Consider the following 23,502-nt stretch of genomic DNA (forward strand, 5'->3'; position numbering starts at 1 on the left):
ACCACCAAAGAAGCAGGTGGTGAGAGATGCATGAATCTGTGAGGCTGGGAGGGAGGATAGGAGTCATCTGCCCACCAGAGGGAACCTGAACATGATGGTTCTATCTTTAATTTTTTGAAGAACCTCTGTACTGTTTTCCATAGCCCCTGCATCATTTCACAATTCCACCAGCAATTTCTCCACATCCTCAAACAAATGTTTGTTGTTTTTAATAGTGTATGAGACTTTGATTTGCAGTGTCCTGATGATTAGTGATGTTCAATATCTTTTTTATACACCTTCTGGCTATTTGCATATCTTCTCTGGACAAGTGTCTATTTAAGACCTTTGTCCATTTTTTAGTTTAATTTTTGTTGAGTTGTAGGAGTTCTTTATATGTTCTCAGTATTAACTTGTTATGAGATATATGGTTTGCAAATATTTTCTACAGTTTTGTAGGTTGCCTTCTCACTTTGTTAGTATTTGGCTGCACTGGGTCTTCATTCCAGCACGTGAAATCTAGTTCCCTGACTGGGGATGGAACCTAGGCCCCCTGCATTGGGAGCATGGAGTCGTAGCCACTGGACCCCCAGGGAAATCCCCCCATCTCACTTTGTTGGTTGTTTCCTTTGCTGCAGAGTAGCAGTCATACTTCCGTGTCACAGAGGTCGGATGTGGTTACACTTATCTATTTTTGCTTTTGTTGTGCTTGCTGTGTCATAGCCAAGAAATCATTGCCAAATCCAATGTCATGAAGCATCCCACTTATGTTTTCTCCTGGAGTTTTATAGTTTCAGGTCTTAAAATTAGGCCTTTAATTAATTTTGAGTTGATTTTTTTTAATATATATATAATGAAAGGTTCAGGATCGTTCTTTTGTATGTCAATACCCAGATTTCCATTTGTTGAAGCGACAGTTCTTTCCCTGTTGTGTGACCTTGGTCCCTTGTCGAAGACCTGATCAATATGAGAGTATTTCTGAGCGCTCCTTTCTGTTCCTCTGGTCTACATGTCAGTACCACATTGTTTTAGTACTGTAGCTTTGTAATATCTTTTCATACAGGAACTGTGAGACTTCCAGCTTTGTTTTTTATTCTCAATTATTTTAGCTTTCTGATTCTGTATGAATTTTAGGATTTTTTTTTTCTATTTCTGCAGTAATTGCCATTGAGAGTTTGCTAGGGATAACACTGAATATTTAGATTGCTTTGGCTGGTATAGACATTTGGCTAGTATGACATTTTAACAATATTAAAGATACGATTCTATCTTAGTTATATGGAAAAGCTGGCTGTTTATGAAGGATGCTTGTGCTACACAGCAACAAAATTACGCCATTCTCTTATTGACAAATACTTACTTTATTTTACCCTCTCTCTAAGAGAAGTGGGGAGGTGAAGGAGAAGGAGGAAGGGTTGCCTAGCTGCAGCCCAAGCAAAGCATTAAAGCTTATTAAGAAGCTAAAGGTGAGGGACAGGGTACTTAGTAACTATCTCTCTGATTTATACCTTCCTGGAAATTACCTGATGCATCAAAGGATGTTCCTAGCAATCCTAACTTTTGTGATTGTATTGAAATTCACAGTAGGTACTAATAGTGAGCATTTTACACTGAGCTCTGGCAGTTTAGCCCGTGATTAATTCTTGTTCATGGATTTTACAGTGTAGAACAGCCCAATAAAAGTTGCCTGTTGTAATGGTAGAGCTGGTTCCTGCTGTCATTATTTTTAGTTTATGAGTTATTTTTCTGTTGGTTCAAAATTTTTAAGTGAGCCATATCTTGGTTTATGGATATAATTTCTTCTTTGTAAGGATATTAATTAAAGTCTTTGGACCTTTTTTTTCTGTACATCATTTCTAGTCCTTCAAGTTGTGTTCTTCTGCTTGCTTGGTCTATTTCTTTCACACTGGAAGCTGGTCATCTTGGGGTGTCTTATATTTAAGGGGGAAGCATGTAATTCCTGTGGGCAGGCCTCTTTTGCTGGGCTTCAGTGTGGGATGATGTTCTTTCAAATGCTGGTAGCCATGGGTCTTTTCTCTAGGACTAGGTTTTTCCAAAGATAATCCACCAGACTGTTACTTGGAGTGTTATGTGTCTTCCTGATTTTTGTGTAATCACCTTCTTCTCATGCTCCGCACTGTGCTTGATGTCTAGTTTGAAGCCCCTTTTTTACTTTTGTTATTGAAAAACTGTGTCGGGAGGACTTCAGGGGAGGAATCTGGGTGACTAGCCTCATTTGGACTTTGAACATCACCTTGGCGTCACCCCTGCCTTCTTGCTACCTTATTCCTGCAGTCGTGGAACTTCTGGTTTTCTCCTGATTGGTGCCTTCTCTGGCGGCATCAGCTCTTCTGGTTTCTGGTCACTGCTAATTCCTCCATCTACTGTCTGTTCACTTTCACTGTCTGTTGCTCACAAACTTACTGTTCTCTCTCACTTGCTTGTACGCCTCTCCAATTTTCTGTAGTCTATGGCTTTTTACTATTGAAAAAATACTTTTGTTTACATTGTATTGTTATTTCCAGAGGGAGCAGAAATAAACCATACATATTTATTCTGCTGTATTTGATCTAGAGGTCTATTCTGCATATTTAATCTAGGTTCTATTCTGCCATATTTAATCTAGAGATCTGTTCTGCCAAATTTAATCTAGATGTCTTTCCCTCTTACATAGGAACTTCAAGACCCAGCTCCAGTGCCACGTTTCCATGCAAACCTGTCTCTCCCTGTAACTCGGTGCCGTTGGTGTTTCCGGGTCCTTCCCACAAAACAAAACCGTTGCTTCCAGTTCTTTGCCACGTGTTTGGTTCTGTGGCCATACAGCTAAATAATACCTTTTGCTAATGCTTTGTTTTTTAAAAAGCACTTCAAACTTTAAAAGGAACTATTTTTCAATCCCATTCAGTTTCAACTTGCTTATCTTACCTGTGACGTAGTCATTGTGCAAGCATTAGGTTGGTTGTTGAGTCACTCAGTCGTGTCCGACTCTTTGCAACCCCATGGACTGCAGCACGCCGGGCTTCCCTGACCTTCACTCTCTCCCGGAGTTTGCTCAAACTCATGTCCATTGAGTCGGTGATGCCATCCAACCATCTCATCCTCTGTTGTCCCCTACTTCTCCTGCCCTCAGTCTTTCCCAGCGTCAGGGTCTTTTCCAGTGAGTACAGGGGAATATCTAAAGATCTACCTCTCAGAGGCTTGTGGTCTTGTGAGAGCAGCAAGAGGCACCCACCCACCCCTGAGCCATGTCACTGGAGTGGTGTGTGTGGGCCAGAAGCCCAGGGTGCAGTCACAGGGAACAGAGGACGAGAACTCTGTAGGTGGGAAGGCTCCGAGCTTTGTTCAGGCAAGAACAAGTTTTGTTTCTTGAAATTTGGAGTTTCTGTAAAGAAATAATAGATCCACTTGGTAAACATATTTGGAGAAGGAAATAGCAGCCCACTCCAGTATTCTTACTTGGGAAATTCCATGGAGAGAGGAGCCTGGTAGGCTACAGTCCATGGGATCTCAAAGAGTCGGACGTGACTTAGCGACTGAGCAACAAAACAGTTTTATTTTTGGCATAGCTAGACAGGTCTTTCTGGATGGAGAGGCATACCTGGCATATAATACACACTTAATAAGTATTTTTTGATGTAATAGATGGAAAAGCACTTTGGGAACACATTGTAAAATATTCTGCTTTCTTACTATGTTAAAAAAATTAACCTGACTTTTTTTTTTCTCTCCAAATGTAGATTTTCCTTGCTCCTGCTTAACTTGGAGGAGTACTACTTTGAACAGCACACGGCTCATCACATTCAGCACAAGGGCAGCCAGAAGGAAAGGTGAGGAGTTTCAGATCTCTGCAGACTTACAGACTTTTCTGTTGTCTTTGGCCACACCCTTTGAAAACTGTGCAAAAGTATATAATGAAGTTTTGTGGGGTTTTTTTGGTTTAAAATGCCAACTTTGAATTAACTAAAATGTATCTGTTAATTCTCTTGACTTGTCATTTACAACTGTGGGCTACAATTTAGAACATGCTTTGGTATTAGATAAACACTTTACTTTTTACCGTTTTAAAAATGAAATATCCTTTATTCCTGAAAGGATCAAAACCGTGTCTAGTTCAGTTCAGTTGCTCAGTCGTGTCCGACTCTTTGCGACCCCATGGACTGCCTCACGCCAGACTTCCATGTCCAATACCAACTCCCAGAGCTTACTAACGAGTGAGCGATGCCATCCAACCATCTCATCCTCTGTCGTCCCCTTCTCCTCCTGCCTTCAATCTTTCACAGCATCAGGGTCTTTTCCAGTGAGTCAGTTCTTCGCTTCAGGTGGCCAAAGTATTGGAGTTTCAGCTTCAGCATCAGTCCTTCCAATGAATATTCGGGACTGATTTCCTTTAGGATTGACTGGTTAGATCTCCTTGCAGTCCAAGGGACTCTCAAGAGTCTTCTCCAATACCACAGTTCAAAAACATTAATTCTTCATGTAGTTTTTGTTTAAATCAAAACTGTGCAGTATTTGTTTAAATACAAGCCAAAATGAAACTCACTTAGTTTTTTGTTTGATACGTTTGGGCATATCTGTTTCCTTGGCATTCAATTATATTAGATAATTATTTTTCTAATTGAAAGTAGAACCTTGCTTTTTTACCTCTAGAATTTTGAACATATTTTTTTTCTCTAATTTCATACCTTTTATTCTCCCAATGCTCCTCTGCTCTCTGTCATAATAATGTCCTGCTTAAAATTGAATACACTGGTACATTATTGAAGCACAAATATAAGCAAGCAAGCTGAAAGCTGTTTTTGTAATTTTCAAGTTATTATTAGGTTGAAATAGTACAGTTCCATGGAAGCGAATTTGGTAATATTTAGCAAGATTGCATGTATATTATCCTATTGATCTAGCAATGCTACTTGTAGGAAACTACCTCAGAGATGCACTAGAAAGTATATAAATGGAAACATGTACTAGATTATTTATTGTAGTACTACTTGTAATAGCAAGATGCTGGAAACAGTTTAGTGGGTGACTGAATAACTTATGGAATGACCACATGCCAGAGTATTATTTACTAACAAAGGAATGAAGAAGTTCTGTGTGTCACTGTAGATTTTTCTCCAAAACATATTAAGTGAAAAATGCAAGGGAAGAATATTTTGTGTTGGATGCCATCTTTCATATAAGAATGGGGAAGTTATATTGATTATATTTTTAAAATTTAAATATATATATATTTTAAAGCATAAGTGAAAAGCTAATGGAAATGGTTATCTGCATAGAAAAAGGAGGGATCAAGGGATAATACCGAGATGACAGCTAGACTACTCTGAATGTACCTTTTTTCATAGCTCTGTTTGGAACCATAGGAATATTTATATGCAATATAGAATTTACTTCTTTATTAAGTTTCAGGAGAAGCAGAAAATTCTAAAAATTAAAAAGAAAATGAAACAAATGAACCTAACTATATATAAGGCTGGAGGATTAATCACAGAAAAGAATTGTTTAATCAACTTCACAACACAATAATTTGTGTCTCTGGTGAAATATATTTTCAGTTCAGGACAAATTGCAAAAAAAAGTCATAAATTGTTTAGTAGTAATATTAAGTATTTTTGTATTATTTTAGAACTGTTTTATGCACACAGTTTTATACAGTTAGACAAAGCAAAGTGCCAAGATCAAGATTTTCAGTATAAAGGAGATATAGTTCTAATATTAGAGGAGTTAAGTAAAAACCTTGGGATCTTTGAATTGGTAATGCTTATATGGAGTCACATGCTTTTCTTTTAAAAGAAAGTAGTTTCTAGCTCTGCCTTCTGAAAAGACCTAGAAGTGGCTCAGTAGCCGTGAGCTACCCACTAAATGCCTGTCTCCAGTGAAGGGAATGAGGGTTCTTAGGGGAAGTGCCTGAGTCTAAGTGAGGGCGGGAAATTTGAGGCAGGCGAGCCTGGTGGAGCATCTTGTTATCCTGGCAGGTAAGGAAAAGCATCAAAAACGATTGCATACCGAATTAAAAGGGTACAAGGCCATCCTGAAAAGTTGGGCAAAAAAAACACAATGGAGCAGATTGAGCATTAAAAAAGAATGACTATAGGGGATTGGAGTGTACCAGAAGGGCTCAACTCCATGAATTCATAATGATATATATATATATATATATAATATAAATAATTTCATACACATATGTGTGTGTATGTGTGTATCATTTACCTATCATTTACCGACTCCTTTTTCTAAAACTTGATAAAAAGATCAAGCATTTTCCTGCTTTCCTTGTACAAATTGTACTTCAGGGTGACCAAATCATAGATAATTAAAGCTGTTCTTTGTTGATAAATTATAGATAACAAACACTGAAGGATTGTTACAATTTTCAATCCCTAGTGAATCAGGGATCGACAGACTGTGGTCATATCTGGCTGCCACTTGTTTTTTTTAAATAAACTTTTATTGGAATGCAGTCACGCCTACTTGTTTACATCTTGTATTTGGTTGGTTTTCTAGGACAACAGGGAAATAGAGCTGAATAGAGACAGATACCAAATGGCCCACAAAGTAAAAAATATTTGCTCTCTGGCTCTTTACTGAAAAAGTTTGCCAACCCCTGATCTGGACATACGGCTGCTAAACCAGCAGGTGAAAAGCTGCTGAGAAACATTTTCATGCACGTGTCGAGGTGCATTAAACCCAGCGGGGCCTCCTGAGAGGAGGACAGTACATGTGCGCTGCCTCTGACGTAAAGGAAGTGCGATAGATGAAAACCACAGAGGCGCGTTTAGCAAAGTCCTTAAAGTGGGGAAATGAACACTGTCTTAGATTAAGAGATATTAGGAGACATCTTGGCTAAAGGAAATGTGGGCTTCGAACAAACCAACTATAAAAAACAGTTATGAGATAGATTTCAACCCTGATGACATTAAGGAATTATTATTTTTTGTAGATATGTAATGATGGTCATTTATTGAAGGACTTGAGAGATTCATGTTAAAGTATATTTAGACGAAGTATTGGAGAAGGAAACGGCAACCCACTCCAGTATTCTTGCCTGGAGAATCCTATGGACAGGGGAACCTGGTGGGCTACAGTCCATGGGATCACAAAGAGGCGATGTGACTGAGCGCAACACAGCAGATGAAGTATAGGAGGTCTGGGAATTTGTCTAAAATCCAGTAGGGTTCTGGGGTATTAGACACAAAACAGGAATGACTGCATCTTAACAGCTGCAGAAACCTAGTGGATTGGTACTTGGGAGTTTTCTGTTCTATTTGCATTTCTTTAGATTTTGCTTTAAAAGTACTTAAGTTATTATTAGGTAATTTAGGGTGTTAGAGAAGTAAATGCAGTTAACAGCATGGAAAAAATGATATAAAAATGAACATTTAAAAGATCCTTTGAGGAAGAAGAATTGCAGATTGTATCATGACCTTTACCATGAGCCTTCTCATCCATTTGTTTACATATACATGTGTACACAGAGGCAGGCCTTTCTCAGATTGTGATGGGGCTTTATCCTGTGGGCTAGGAAGCCACTGGCATTTTTGTAAGCCAGGAAGAATGTGAGAGTGTTTGGTAGAATAATTGACTCAGGGAGGGGACACAGGGACAGGGAGAGCAGGTGGGTCTTTCTAAAATCCAAGTAAAATAATTGCTTCAATTAAGAGACCCCTGGGATGGGCAGAGTGAGAAGGGTTCACTAGGAAACCAAGGAATGGCTGGAGGAAAAGCCCAAATGTCATACAAGTAATTAAAAAAAAAAAAGCGCATGGAGCTTTCCTTGTAGACAAAATATAGTCTTGGAAACTAAGATGTTTTTTTAAAAGGTTTCTTTTTTCCCATCATTTCTTAACCTGTGTTCTGATTACATAATAAGTTATTGCCTTGGTCTGATCATTAATAAAAGTCATTCAGTCAATAAAAGACAATGAAGTGTAGCTTTTTATTGGCTTCAGGCTAGTGAGGCACACTGGCCTCTAGCATACTCGGGCAGGCGTCCCCCCAGGCTCACTGGAGCCTTATCCGTGTTCCAGGAAAGGAGAAAAATGATCGACAGCTGATGTATTTGGTATTATAGTAGTAGGTAGAGCCTCTTTAAAATTGCTTATTCTCACAGAAACAATTTTGCCCTGAATTCCTATGTACCCCAGAATCACCATCAAAAGCCTTTTATGTGCTAAATTCAAACTATTATTTTTCCATGATTATAAAGAAAAAAATCCCTTACCTAATCAATGTCAGGTTTAAAAAGGATTAGGGTTACAGTATGGTCTTCTGAACAGGTGTTTAAGATGTAGGAAATTCGAAGTCAAAAGAATTAACCACAGACAGGGTGGAATCTGTGTTTCTTAAGGATCAGAAAACTGCACATAGTTGTGAGGACCAAGTGAAGTGATAATGAGTAAAATACCCGGGACATTTCTCAACCAGTGAGACTCTATTACAACACGTGGAGTTTCTTTAACCTCTAGGGAGGAGGTGATGGTTGTTGCTTAGTTACTAAGTCGTGTCAACTCTGGGCAACCTCATGGACTGTTAGGTAGCACAGTGAACTCTTCTGTCCTCCACTATCCCCCAGAGTCTGCTCACATTCCTATCCACTGAGTCGGTGATGCCGTCTAACCACCCTCTGCTGCCCGCTTCTCCTTTTGCCTTCAATCTTTCCCAGCATCACAGTCTTTTCCAGGGAGTAGGCTCTTCATATCAGGTGACCAAAGTATTGGAACTTCAGCATCAGTCCTTCCAGTGAATATTCAGGGTTATTTTCTTTAGAAGATGAGGATAATTATTTTGCTATGTTGTCTAACCTTTCATACCTTTGTCTTTGATCTTTTATTAGTTGATGCTTTAGTCATCTACATGCTAGTTAAAATGGGTTATGATTCTTCTGTGACTTCTGTTATGTTCATTAATAATATCCCTTTGTACTTTATCTCTAGGAAAATCAGAGGCTCCTTAAAAATATGTTCAAAATCAGTTATTTTTGAACCGGATGCAATATCCCAACCCATCATTAAGGTAAACATACTTTCAATGTGAAGAGAAATAGCCCTATATTTGTGTACATTTTACCTTGTCTTATTTTTATAACGTTTCTCTCTCTCAATTTTATACAGATTCCTTTGAGGGATTGTATAAAAATAGGAAAACATGGAGAAAATGAAGCCAATAGACACTTTGCAAAGTATGTCACTGTAACAACTGTTTTGACTTTACTTCTACCAAAAAACTATATATATATACATTTAATGACTTTTATCTGCATTTTTAGGACAGTATCTGGGGCGATTTCACTCATTTTCAGCCAGGTAAGGAGCACCTAGTAAATATTTTTTCTAACCTGAATGAACATTTAAATGAATAAATACATAAATTATATGTGTGTGTGTGTGTATGGGCTTCCATATACACACGTTTTTTTTAGAATAATGAAATTATTTGTACAAGTCTCAAATGAAGACCGCTGGAAAAGATGTTTAAATTCTTCTAAAATTTAGTCACTGGAAAATATGTTTTAAAAAGTGTGATCCCTGCTGAGATCCTTAACATTCCTCACGTAGGTAGGTGAGTGTGTGCGTGTTACCTGCTGGCTGTGGGTTCGCCCTTAGGAGATCCTGACAGTGTGTGAGGGTTGAGGTAACGGACTTACAGGTTCTCCTGTAGCCTCGTCACCATTTAGGAGGTGGGAGGCCAGCGCCTACCGCTTCAGTGAGCTCAAGTTGACTCGTGATGGCAACCCGGGCATGACTCGGGTTGTGTAGCCTTGTCTAATTATAAAGCTTGGAATCGTGACTTTTTATTCATTTCACGTTTACTCAGTATAGATTTTTGCATCCAGCACTGTGTTGACACTGGCTGTACAGAGATAAATTAGAACATGTTTTTTCTCCTGACATACATGCCTGACCCTTGAGTAAAGCAAAAGTTCAGGTCACTGACAACCTCCAACACAGCTAAAAATTCATGTATAACTTTGACTCCCCCAAAGCTTACACTACTACGAATAGCCTAATGGTGCATTACTGATGACACGTGCTTAGTTGCGTACCACTCTTTGTGACTCCATGGACAATAACCCACCAGGCTCCTCTGTCCACGGGATTTTTCAGGCAAGAATACTGGAGTGGGTTGCCGTTTCCTCCTCTAGGGGATCGTAAATAGTTGATTAATGCGTTTTGTATGTTGTATGTATTGTATTTGTATTCATACAATACAGTGAGTTAGAGAAAAAAGGTTATTAAGAAAATCATAAAGAAGAGAAAGCACGTTTGCAGTATGTACTGGGTTTATCAATATTGGAAGTTTGTCATCTGTTTACAAGTGAGTAACTGCATAGCAGGGTGACTGTTTGCTAGTCATTAAGTAGAAATGGATCGTCACAGAGGTCTTCATCCTTGTCATCTGTCTTCAGGCTGAGCTAGAAGGAGGAAGGCAGGGTTTGATCATGCTGTCTCAGGGGGCAGAGGAGGAAGGGGTGGAGGAGGTGGGTGGGTGGGGGGGTACAAGAAAGGCAGACACATTCAGTTTAAATTTACAGAAATACATCATAATTTCTTTTTCTGCTTTTTTATTTCTCTAAAAATGTTACTATACATACCCATCCTTCTTCCTCACTTTGCTTTAGTATCAGCGCCTGTGTCGTAGAAGGGTCCACATTGTAAAAGAAGCTAAAAAGCAGGAAAAAATAAAAAATCAGAAGCTTCTGCTCGGCTGTCTTAACGTCAGTTTATTATCTGGCACTCACTGCGTCTCCTCACTCAATGTCTGGCTCTGGTCTGGGAGCACTCATCCGCATCAGGCTGTCCTCTCTTCTCTCCTCTGGCGCGGTGTCCATTAGTCCTTGAATTTCTCTGAGATCCATGTCTCGAAACGCTTCAGCCCCCTACTTTTTTGACCATGTCCATAATCTGATTGGCTCTGTCATAAATGCTCAGTGGTCATGCACAGCATCTGAACAGTCTTCTCTAGCCGGAATGTATCATTTTCAGCTTGATGGGTTTCGTGGCTTTTTCTGTAACAACCGTGGCATCTTCAGTGGTGCGGTCCTTAGAGGCTCATGATGCTCTGGCTGTCAGCATTCTCTTCCACAGCACTGACCGCCCTTTCCATAGAGAGTACCGTGTACACTCAACCTTAAAGGTTCTTATGACCCCTTGATCTAGAGTCACAATTAGAGACACTGTGTTTTGGGGCAAGTAGACCACTTTGACAGCTTTGGTGTTGAACTCATGGTTCTAGGTGGCCGGGGTATTGTCCAATTAAAAAAAATATTAAAGAGTAGTCCCTTGCTGGCAAAATACTTCCTGACTGCATCGATGGGACAAAGTATCAATGGAACCAATCCAGGAAAAGGGTTCTTGCTGTCTAGGCCCTCTTGCTGTGCAACCTAAAGACGGCAGCTGTGGGCATGTCTTCTCTTCAAGGCTAGAGGTCAGCAGCTTTATAGATCAGGGCTTGGTCTATAAACCAAGGTTGTCAACTCCACTGCACTTGTGCAGAACAGCAGACTTAGCGTATCTCAGCCTGCCATGTTAACTCCTGGTCCTCACTTCTCTTCCTTCCTGATGAATATCCTGTGTGGATTCCCTGCTCACCCACTCCACCCACCCCCAGAAGAGGGCACTTTCATCTGCAGTAAAAACCTGTCCAGGCAGATACTGTTCTCCTCAGATATTTCTTGTGCTGTCTGGGAGCTCATCTGCTGCCTCTTGGTTGGCAGAAGCTGCTTTTCCTGTTATCTTGACATTTTTAAAGCCAAACCTCTTTCTAGAATTATCAAACCATCCTTTGCTGGCATTTAGTTCTCCAGCTTTAGCTCCTTCACCTTCCTTTGGCTTTAAGTTGTCATGTGATGACTTCATATTCATCTATAGGCGTGGCTTTCTTACAGCAATCCTGCACCCACATAAAAGCTGCATTTTCAACGTGAGATAAAGAAGTATTTCACAGAAAGCGCCAGGTTCTCCTGCCTGCAGGGTAGCTGCGTGACCGCTTCATGAATTTCCTTTTCCTTTCCACAATGGCCCTTAATGCAGGATCCATTTATCTTGACACTGTGGCAGCCACAGCTGTGGACCTCAGCTCAATCAGCGGTATACATCGAGTAGTTCCGCTGTTGCTTGTAGTGACATGACTTTTCTCGGCTTCTCTGGAGCACTGCCAGCATCACCAGTGGCACTTCATGTGGGTCCCGTGGTGTTATTCAAGGTTTATGATCTGATGCTGAACACGATGAAAGATGCACAAGAACCAGGAGAAACCACTTTTCACTGCCATGCACAGTTTACTGTAGAGATGGCTGTTCACAGGGGGATGAATGGTATCCTGTGGCCTTTTGAGGTTACTCTCAACACTTGTCCTCAGCACAGGGGGTGGCTAGGAAGCTCTGGCCGTGGTGCAGTGTGAGCTGCCGTGAGGGAGCGCTGTGACTTCACGCTGCATCTCTATAGTTATTTACATTTTCTCTCCAGTTGGTGCCACGTCTGGTCTGGAAGTTTGCCCATTGAGTTGTGATTAAAAAAAAAAAAAAACTAACTTTTTATAATAGATTCATGTATGTTTTATGGTTGTAAATGATATGATAGACTAGTATCTACATACATTTATATGTACTCATGATATACTTATGTCTTAATTTTTCTGATATTTCTAGGCTATGCAGTTCATCTTCTTTCCAATTGTCTGAAATCTCCACAGAATTTTCCAATGTATTTGTTGAAAACAGTCCACATGTAAGTGGACCCATGTGGTTCATGCCCATGTTGTTCAGGGGTCAGCTGTACTTAATTCACCTGTGGATCTTTAAAATTTTTTTGAGAGTAGAGCTCATTTTTGTTGTTTAGTCGCTAAGTCGTGTCCGACTCTTGGTGACCCCATAGATGGCAGGCCACCAGGCTCCTCTGCCCATGGGATTCTCTAGGCAAGAATACTGGAATGCGTTGCCATTTCCTTCTCTGGGGATCTTCCCAGCCCAGGGATCTCCTGCATTGGCAGGTGGATTCTTTACCACTGAGCCACCTGGGAAGCCCATTAGCCCTGTCTTTTTGCTGTGAATCTCACCTTCTTCACCTTGAAAATGGAAGGGAGAGATGAGATCAGGGTTGCCTCCCCTCTGCAGAGCCCCAGATCCTTGAAGTGTTCAAAGAAAAGTATCTTTCTGTGAAATGCAGGAAAAGCCATGGGAAACAGATACAGAGCTTTCTTCACTTCAGGACTTGACTCAGAGCCTTGAGTCTCATGGGGTGAATAGTCTGGAACAGAGAGCCTCCCGGTGGTTTTCAGATCACACAGCCCTCTTGTTCATGGCCCTTTTTAATGTGTATTGAAAATTATTTTATGAAAGCTGGGAGATATCAGGGTACGTGATGTTCTAGGTCTGCCTTCCATGGTTCTATTAATTTTAGAATGTCTGTTAATTTTGACCTGGCATAAATGAAAGCAGTTACCACCATCTCTTACTTTGGGGAAGGAACACCATTATTGATAATTCTGGCCCACAGCTGTATTCTCATTATTACTACAGTATCATTCTATACTGTGGCTTTATTCTGGAAAGTCCATATCTTGAAAGGAGCAGGTAGGTTTTAAATTGGAAGTGTGGTTTCTATTATAAAAGTATCCATTTTAATATAATTTCAATAAACCTAGAAGTAAAATCTTTCTATTGCCTTTCAATAGTTTATGTAAGATGTCTCATATCAAGCTCAAAATCAGCTATATTATATCAAGGAGCAACTAGACATAAGCTACTCTTTCAAGTATTAAGTTTCCTGGGTTAACTGCACAACCAAGAAAACAAAATGTGTGTGTGTTGTTGTTGTTTTTGCTTCCTTACCAGGTCACAGTGCTTTAGAAATATGTTATGGTTCTTTGGGCTTTAGAGAGCTTTGCTTCCATATATTCTTTTGCTGGTAAAATAAAGAAGAAGGGGGTGTGTGTGTGTGTGTGTGTGTGTGTGTGTGTGTGTAAATAATAGCACTCAGGCATCCTGGGCTTCCCCAGTGACTCAGACGGTAAAGAATCTGCCTGCAATGCAGAAGACCTGGGTTTAGTCCCAGGGTCAGGAACATCCCCAAGAGAAGGGCATCCAACCCACTCCAGTATTTTTGCGTGGAAAATTCCATGGACATAGGAACATGGCAGGTTACAGTCCATGGGGTCATAAAGAATCAGACAGGACTGAGCTACTAGCACTTTTCACTTTCTTCATGCATACATCCTGTAAGTATCATACACAGTCAAGGCTTTAGAGATAGAAGTGAAGTTGCTCAGTCATGTGTGACCCTTTGCGATCCAATGGACTGCAGCCTGCCAGGCTCCTCCGTCCATGGAATTTTCGAGGCAAGTGTATTGGAGTGGGTTGCCCTTTCCTTCTCCAGGGGATCTTCCCGACCTGGGGTTTGAACCCAGTTCTCCTGCGTTTCAGGCAGATGCTTTACCCTCAGAGCCACCAGGGAAGCCCAAGAGAGAGGAGGGAGACAAAGAGAACAAAATATCTGAAGCCCCTCTCTCCAGGAACTTTACCTCTCAGTGGGGCAGCAGACAGCGAGCAGATATCTTCTCTGACGTCAGGCAGAGACAGACGCCATGAGGAAGGTGAACCAGGACAGAGGCCAGAACGTGAGAAGGCATGCACGAGCTGCGATAGTGCAGCAGTGGCGGACACCCTGGGCTTATTTGTCTCTGTCTGTGGGCCTCTCCAGCACCTGGGACAGCAGGGGGCACCAGGCGAGCATCTCGGGGTGCTGACTTAGGTGTGTGCCCCAGGCTGGCAGCTGCAGAAGGGTGAGAGCGGCAGGTGTCCGGGGTGCTCTGAAGAAAACCTGACCGAGGTGCTGCTGGGTTAGTGGTGAGGTTGGATGTGGGAGCAGGCTTTGTATAGACCGTGACCTGGAGGAGCCGCTGACATCTGGAGGCCTCTGTGCTTCGGGAGGAGGCTGGGCCTGGAATGACAGGTTGAGGAGCCACCGTTTGCAGACACTTGGTAGGCCCGGGGCTAGGTGAGGTTTCTGGGAACTGAGGCCCTGCTGCCCTTGGACACGAGAGGTTGGGAGGAAAGCAGGTGCCCAGGGAAGGTGGAGGAAGCAGCTGGTGAGGTCGAGAGAACCTGGAGCAGGTGCTGGGCAGCCGGCTAGAAACCTGCTCCACGAAGAGCCCCCGGCTGTGTCGCATCTGAGACAGAATCCAAGTCCTGAGAGGTGGCCAAAAGGACCAGCGTCCTTGCTGACCTCGTTAGGAATGGCTACAGTAACAAGGATCAGAGGAAAATCTGATTTGGGCCCTGGAAAGTACATCAGCTCTGGCAAAGAGTTTTGCCACTGAAAGGAACAGAAAAGGGGTAAAAGGATGTGAGACCAAAGGAGCAGTTTTTTTATCTGTCGTTTGTTTTAAATGGGTAAAAGTGCATCGTGTGATCGTAGGAGCTACGTTTTTGAACCGGTGACAGATGTGGGGGAGGCAGACTTTCTGTCATAACTGGAGGGAGGGCAGGATTAGGGTGCACGTGCTAGGAGGCTGATGCTCTGGGGTGTGTGTGTGGGTGTGAGATACGTGGTTGCTAGTGTCCCATGTGAGGACAAGTGGCCTGGTGCATGTGAAAACTGCAAAACTGCACCTCTAGAGAAGAGTGGTTTCTTTACGTTGATGAATGGATTTTACACCACGGTGACTGTCTTAATCATTTCTTAGACAATGAGCACTTAGGTTAGCATCCTTTACCTGTCTGGTTACAGGGCATAAGCGATGACATTGACAAGCCATCTTAGACATCGTATCAATCCTACAGTGCTTGCTACCTTGTTTCCTTGATGAATCTCTCTTTAATTTAATGTTTGTTATTTTAACATCAGAACTTTAAAGCCATACTAATATTAATGCAAGTGATTTTGGAAATAGAGATTAAACAACAGTGATTTAAATTTGATTTATAGCATCCATCAGCTCATCACTGACAACATTTAATTATTTCACAAGTATTGATTTGTCTTTTTCAGGTGTATTTCATTAAAGAACACAACATTGTTGCACCGTATAAAATAGAAAGGGTAAGTAAGGTTCTTCCTTCATCCCCAACAATTTCCATAGTGATTTTGAGCAATAAGGTTCTGTGTCTGTGTTAACTTCTTTGATGCAGTATAATGATAACAGGTATTTAAAGGCTTGGACTATTGCTTCTTGGTCTTTTGGCTAAGATCAAGTGTAAAGGCTTGGACTGCAAGGAGATCCAACCAGTCCATCCTAAAGATCAGTCCTGGGTGTTCATTGGAAGGACTGATGCTGAAGCTGAAACTCCAATACTTTGACCACCTCATGCGAAGAGTTGACTCATTGGAAAAGACCTTGATGCTGGGAGGGATTGGGGGCAGGAGGAGAAGGGGATGACAGAGGATGAGATGGCTGGATGGCATCACCGACTCAATGGACATGAGTTTGAGTAAACTCTGGGAGTTGGTGATGGACAAGGAGGCCTGGCATGCTGCGATTCACGGGGTTGCAAAGAGTCAGACACGACTGAGCAACTGAACTGAACTGAAAGGCTTGGTACTTAGAAGTTATAACAAAATTATCCAAGGGAGCGACAGACTTCATTTCAGAAGATTTCAGTTAACTTTTTAGCTTAAAAATAACTGGGTCTATTAGTGGGGGGAAAGGCTTAAATTATTAGGTTAGAAGTCAAAATCAGAAGATGCATCGTATTTACTGGGTATCGCTGAGGACTTATTTTAAATGTTACAGACGTATTTATAGGTTATAAAATACCCTTATTTAAGAGCTCAGCAATAAGTGTATAAGTTCTCCCAATTGGGTAGAAGCTCTGAAGGACCAGGATCACAGGACTCGTAACTTGACGTCACATCCAACCACTCTGTACTTTACTTAATGTTGTGACTTCCCAAGTGGCTCAGTGGTAAAGAACCCACCTGCCATGGTTCCCTCCCTGGGCGAGGAAGATCCCCTGAAGGAGGAAATGGCAACCCACTCCAGTATTCTTGCCTGGAGAATCCCATGGACGGAGGAGCCAGAGCACAGACCCATGCTGCAGCTTAGCATGTAGTCGAGGGGTGACTCCTAGCAGAGACCTTACAGGACCTAGAGGTGGGCCTAGTGCTCCTGTCATGACTCCCCTGAATTAGGAAAAGCCCCTCCTCTGAGCAGACTCCTGCAGGCTGGATGGCAGTCCTGGTCACAGGCCGGCCTGGCCTACAAGTCTTTGGCAGCAGCTGGGACACCCTAGCCACCAGCAGCCACCTCCAGGTTTTACGTGCAGGAAGCATCTGTGCACACCGGTCAGTCAGGAGCGGTGAGTCCTGAGGCCTTGTTACTCACGGGCGGCGCTGTTGGCATCCGGGAAGGACGCTTCTTCACTGTGAGGGGCTGTCCCTTATGTCACAGGGTGCTCCACCCGCTGAGTGCCCCCCACCCTGCACTGTCCCCTGTTGTGCGGCGCCTCCACACGTTGACAAATGCCCTGCAGGGGTGGCAGGACCACCCCCCCTCCAAGCTGAGAGCCCCTGGTCATTGCACCCTCACTGCAGAGGTTCTCCTGACGCCCACTCGAAGTGCAAATCTGCTGAAAGGTGACATCAAAGGAAGTGGGTCAGGTTTTCTGAAGCAAAGAAAAGCTCTTTTGTTCCAGTGTGAATTAGGACACCAGAGGATTCTCAGGTTTAAGGGAGGGAGTGATGACATAGACAATGGTGATGAGAGATGACAGACTGGGAAGACCCTCATTCCTCTGATGGGGAGACTGATTCAGAAATAGTACATGGATGAGTTCCCTTTGTGAGAAATCCAGATACCAGTTCAGAGCACCCTGTGCTCTGAAGCGTGAAGTGAGCCACACTGAAGGTGCAGGAACGTAGGAGCATCCTCTCACCGTAGTCCCCTGGCACGGTGCACGCGATTGGAGGGAATGCCCAGTTCCCATCTTCTCACCTGTCCTGGAGCTCTGGCAGGACCCATGATGCTCTAGATGTCTGGGGACCCTCCCCCCCCAAACAGGAAAGAGCTGGGCTTGTGCAGTGCCCCAGGGGACTTTGAGCCAGAGACACAGGCAGATGCAGCCCAGCAGACTCACCCTCGTGGGGAAGAGAGGAGCACAGCTTGTGACACATAAAGAGTAACCCTCACAGCACACACGCACCCAGCCTCAGAGCACCTGGGTGTGTGAAGCCGGCACTGACAGGACTGAAGGGTTCAGATGCACGGACAGAGGAGACTTCCGTGCTCCACCTTCAGTAACAGGCAGACCATCCATGCAGCAGGTCACTCGGGAAACAGGACTCGACCAGTACTCTAACCAGGTGGGCTTCATAGACATGTGCAGAACATCCTGCCCAATGACAGTAGGACATGCCCTTCTCACATGCACAGGGGACATTCTCCAGGACAGATCACACGTCAGGTCACAAAACCAGTCAATAAATCTAACAAGACTGATGTCAGTCCAAGTATCTTTAACAACCACCATGGAGTGAAACCAGAAATCCATAGCAGCAGAAAGATTCATACGTATGTGGAAATTAAACAACCTTCTTGTGCAAACAGTGGGTCAAAGAATAAATAAAAAGGGAAATTTAAAAATACTTCAAGATGATCAAAATGAAAACATACCTAAACTCCTGGGATGCTGCAAAAGCAATCCTAAGAAGGAAGTTTAGAGTGCTAAACACTTATCTTAAGAAAAGAGAAAGATCTCAAACTTAAAAACCTAACTAGATACCTCAAGGAACTAGAAAAAGAAGCAAACTAAGTCCAAAGTCAGTGGAAGGAAGGAAAGAGTAAATATAGAAGTAAATCTCCCAGGTGGGCTGAGGGGGTTCCCTGCACACATCAGCAGGGCTTGCAAATATTCTTAAAGTGATAGGCCCTGATGCGCTTGTTCTCTGGTTCAGTTCACCTTCCTCTTTTTCAGGGCATGATGGAGTATGTCTTCGAGCTGGATGTTTCAGGGAAAGTGGAAGATGTTGTGGAGACACTGCTTCAGGTAAGTCAGCGCTCTTCTCAGACATTCACTGGCAAACTTTTTAAAAAAGAATTTCATATTCATACATCTCGCCAAAACCATAACCTCTTCTATAAATCTGAATCAGATTTACTTGAAGGTGTTGAACTTGAAAAGTCTACATTAGGAAGAAGTCATAGATGTTTTGGAATGGCTCTTAGCTGTTACCGAGTAACAGAATGGTGGTTGTGTTTCACTGCTTCTAAGGAACTATCTTCTTATCATCAGAGAGAGAAATAAATCCATGTATATTTCTGTACTCGTAGCTTCATAGAGCATCCTGTCTGGATAAACTGGGGGACCAAACCGCCATGGTGAGTTTCTAAAGACCTGTGTCTTTGTTGTGAATGAACCTGCACTGATGTGTCACTTACAGATACTTACAGCCATATTTTTAAAATGATTCTGTCTTAACAGATAACAGCTATCTTGCAGTCCCGATTGGCTAGGACATCATTTGACAAAAACAGGTAAGTTTTCCATGATTTGGATTCCTGGTGGTGAAAGCAGCAGTGTTGTCATCTCAGGCCTCATTCAGCGTGTCCACCATCGATGATGGGTGCTGGCGTCTGCCTCTCCCCAAAGCTGCTGACCTGGGGCAATGGCCCCAGCCTCAGTGCCAGCTCAAAGTCCGGAGGCTCCTGGCCTCTTGAAGGCCTGGGCAATGGTGCCCCCCCTCCAGAACCTCCCAGTCTGTGAGCATCTATCCTTTCACACCGTACTGCTTCCATGCAGGCCACCAGCCCCCTCTGCTCAGATTGCTGTGATAGCATTTAGCTCGTCACCCCTACACTCTCGAGTCTTTTCCTTTTGCAGTCCCTTTCTCTCTACTCTTCTGAATGTGCTTTTAAAAGACTTTCTTTTTAAAGAACTTACTTGTTTACATCACTTGTCTGTTTGAAACTCCTCCAGAGAGCAAAGTATTCACTTTTCTAAGTATCCAGTGTATTTTCTGCAAGTAACTATACTTTCACATTAACCTGTTCTCTGATCTGTTGCTTCCCATATTTTAAGTAGATTTCCTTCTGTTAAGTAGATTTGGGCTATTTGTCTGTGTCCCCGTCTGCAGTACCACTGTGTTAATCACTGTTAAGTCTTAGTATCTGGCACGGCATTTCCTTTCTAACTTATGTCTTCAGCGTTCTTGGTCTTACAGATTCTGTGTAAAGTTAGAATCAGCTTGTCAAGTTCCATAGAAGAAAAGCCTAGTGGGATTTTGACTCCGATTGCAGTGAAACTCTGTTTAAGTCTTCCTTAGTGTCTTTTTTACAATTCTCTTTGTAAAGGTCTTCTCTTGTGCTAGATTTATTCCAAGTACTTCATATTTTAGTGGTGTTTTAAATGGTATCCTAAAACATGTCATTTTCTCTTTATTGTTGATAAGTAGAATGAAGTATATTTTTGTGTATTCATTTTGTTTTTAGCAACCCTGCTAAACTTTGTCCAATTCCATTAACTTAATATATATGTATAGATTGTCTAACATGTATAAAATCTTAGGTATGGATTATTGCAGTCTCTAATCATGAGATGTCATTTTTACTTCAGATTTTTGTGTTTTGCTGTATCCTTGAAGCTTAGGACAAAGTAGAACATATTGGTTAAATAGATTATTACATGTTGGCTTTGGCTGAAAGCTTATGTGTATAAATGAGATTAGTTTGTAATATTCTGTTTTAGTGCCACCTTTGTGAGATTTATGAGCCTTACACTACATTTAAAAATGTTAGAGAGTTTGCTGGTAAAGCCATCTGGCCAAGAATGTGTTTTCTATGGTTATGTTTGTTCTCTCTCTGTTTCACATACATAGCATTACTTTTCATTTTTGTATTTGTAGGATGTACCAGTTAAATGCATTGCAGAGGGGCAAGTATAGCTTCCATTTTAGGAAGGAAAATAATAAGAATTATATAATAAGAATTAGCTTCTTTTGACCTACTTAGAATGGATAATTTTTCTAAGTAGCAATTTAGACTTTAATCCTGAGCTTCAGCATGACATTAATTTTAAAAATGGTTCACCATCAAAGTTTTAACTTATCCAGTCTCCAGAGTGTTAGGCTGAATAATTGCGGGAAGAAATTTTTACAACATAAAGTGAAATATTGCAGGATAATATAACTCCTCTCAAAGAAAGAAAATAAACTTTTGCTAAATAAGTTTTCATCATACTTCCAAGGAAATACTTTTTTTATTGAAGTATATTTTTCCCCTACTGTTCATTCTGAAAAATTTCAAATCCTCACAAGTTGCAAAGGTAATAGTGAACACAGATTCCCTGTGAGTCACCAGGTATTAATTTGTCAACATTTTGCTTAATTTGCATTGGTTCTTGCATACTCATGTTCTTGCTTGCTCTATGTATGTACAGAAGTACCACATGTATGTCTATATGTTACATAAATAGGTATACATGTATAGATGATGTGCATATGTATGTTTGTGTGATATATTTAAAATATGAGTATAACTTTTTCCTGAGCAATTTAAAATGACACTGCAAGACTTCCTCACACTTCACCCGTAACTACTTCAGCATTTCTGTTACAGGAAAATCTCTGCCATCCCTCCATACTGTTATGATACTCAAATATCAATAGTCTGTATAGTTTATAGTTGGAGATAGCTCCATATTCAGATTTCCCCATTTATACCCCAAAATGTCCTCTTTAAAATATTTTGGATTGATTATGGGTTGAAAGATGTAAAGACAGTACAAAGAGTTCTTTCTCCTCATCCAGTTCCCCACACTGTTATATGTTTATATATAACATGTTATATGTTATATGTAACATATATATTATATGTTTATATTATAGTGTGTGGATGCTACTGTCTTTTAAGCATAATCCTGGATTTTTTTTTGATGCTATCAAAATTTTGTTTTCCAATTATTTCTTAACAGTTTATAGAAAATAGTTTTGTTTTTAAACAATGACCATGTATCCTGTGGCTTTTCCAAAATTTAGTCGGTAGTTGGCTTTGGCTAGAAGCTTGTGTGTATAAATGACATTAGTTTGTAATACTCTGTTTTATTGCTACCTTTTTGTGAGATGTGTGAGTCTTATACCCTATACTATACTATACTATATATACTATACATACTATACTATACTATAGAATATACTATACTTTTAAAATGTTAGAGAATTTGCTGGTAAAGCCATCTGTTTTTTGGGGAGTGGGAGTTGTAGATTCTGTAGTGTTTCATCTATCCATTATTATTTAATCTGTGAATAATGACAGTTTCACAGACATTTTTAAGGCTTTTATTTCTACTTCTTGCCTCATTGCACAGTTTGATTAATAGATGCGGTGAGAGCAGACATTCTTGCCTTGTTCTTGGTATTACAGGAAAGAGGTTTAATGTTTCACCACGAAAGAATGATGCCAGCATGCCTGCTGTAGGTTTTTCATAGATGCTCTTTGAGGAATGAGGAAGTTTCTCATTATTCGTGGTTTGCTGAGAGTATTTTCAAAAATGAATGTAGAATTTTGTGAACTGCTTCTTGTGCATTTATTGGAATCATCTTTTTTCTTCCATTCTGTTGACAGTATGAATTATGTTGATTGGTTTTTCATTGTTAAAACAACCTTGTACTCGTGGGATAAATCCAACTTGCTTATGATGTATTGCTTTTTATGTTTACATATTACTGGATTTTCTTTGCTAGTATTTCATAGAGGACTTTATAAAATCACCTTTTACTTTTGGCTGTGGTGGGGCTTTGTTGCTGTGCGCAGGCTTTCTCTGGTTGTGAAGAGTGGGGTCTACGCTTCATCTCGGTGCGTGGCTTCTCGCTGCAGCAGCTTGCCTTGTTGTGAAGCTCGGGGGGGCTCCAGGATACACGAGCTTCAGTAGTGGCAGCACATGGGCTCAGTAGTTGTGGCTGTAAAGGATTTTACATCTCTGTTGATGAATCAGTTCAGTTCAGTTGTTCAGTCGTGTCCTACTCTCTGCAACCCCTTGAATCGCAGCATGCCAGGCCTCCCTGTCCATCACCAACTCCCAGAGTTTACTCAAACTCATGTCCATCGAGTCGGTGATGCCATCCAGCCATCTCATCCTCTGTCATCCCCTTCTCCTCCTGCCCCCAATTCCTCCCAGCATCAGGGTCTTTTCCAATGAGTCAACTCTTCGCATGAAGTAGCCAAAGTATTGGAGTTTCAGCTTCAGCATCAGTCCTTCCAAAGAACACCCAGGACTGATCTCCTTTAGGATGGACTGGTTGGATCTCCTTGCAGTCCAAAGGACTCTCAAGAGTCTTCTCTAACACCACAGTTCAAAAGCATCAATTCTTCAGCGCTCAGCTTTCTTCACAGTCCAACTCTCACATCCATACATGACTACTGGAAAAACCATAGCCTTGACTAGACCGACCTTTGTTGGCAAAGTAATGTCTCTGCTTTTTAATATGCTTTCTAGGTTGGTCATAACTTTCCTTCCCAGGAGTAACCGTCTTTTAATTTCATGGCTGCAATCACCATCTGCAGTGATTTTGGAGCCCCCAAAAATAAAGTCTGACACTG

At 41.5% G+C, this 23,502-nt stretch overlaps 1 protein-coding gene across 1 annotated transcript in view; it reads left to right on the plus strand.

The window, feature by feature from the left end:
• Positions 1–23,502, plus strand: part of NSMAF (neutral sphingomyelinase activation associated factor) — a 62,618-nt gene that overhangs the window by 12,697 nt on the left and 26,419 nt on the right. Inside the window, exons 2-9 of the mRNA XM_065902999.1 lie at positions 3,717–3,806; positions 8,910–8,988; positions 9,087–9,154; positions 9,242–9,278; positions 15,963–16,013; positions 18,884–18,955; positions 19,240–19,287; positions 19,391–19,443. Coding sequence (XP_065759071.1) covers positions 3,717–3,806; positions 8,910–8,988; positions 9,087–9,154; positions 9,242–9,278; positions 15,963–16,013; positions 18,884–18,955; positions 19,240–19,287; positions 19,391–19,443 — 498 coding nt within the window. The remainder of the gene's footprint in view (positions 1–3,716; positions 3,807–8,909; positions 8,989–9,086; positions 9,155–9,241; positions 9,279–15,962; positions 16,014–18,883; positions 18,956–19,239; positions 19,288–19,390; positions 19,444–23,502) is intronic.

This window comes from Muntiacus reevesi, chromosome 12 (genome assembly GCF_963930625.1).
Source record: "Muntiacus reevesi chromosome 12, mMunRee1.1, whole genome shotgun sequence".
NCBI lineage: Eukaryota > Metazoa > Chordata > Mammalia > Artiodactyla > Cervidae > Muntiacus > Muntiacus reevesi.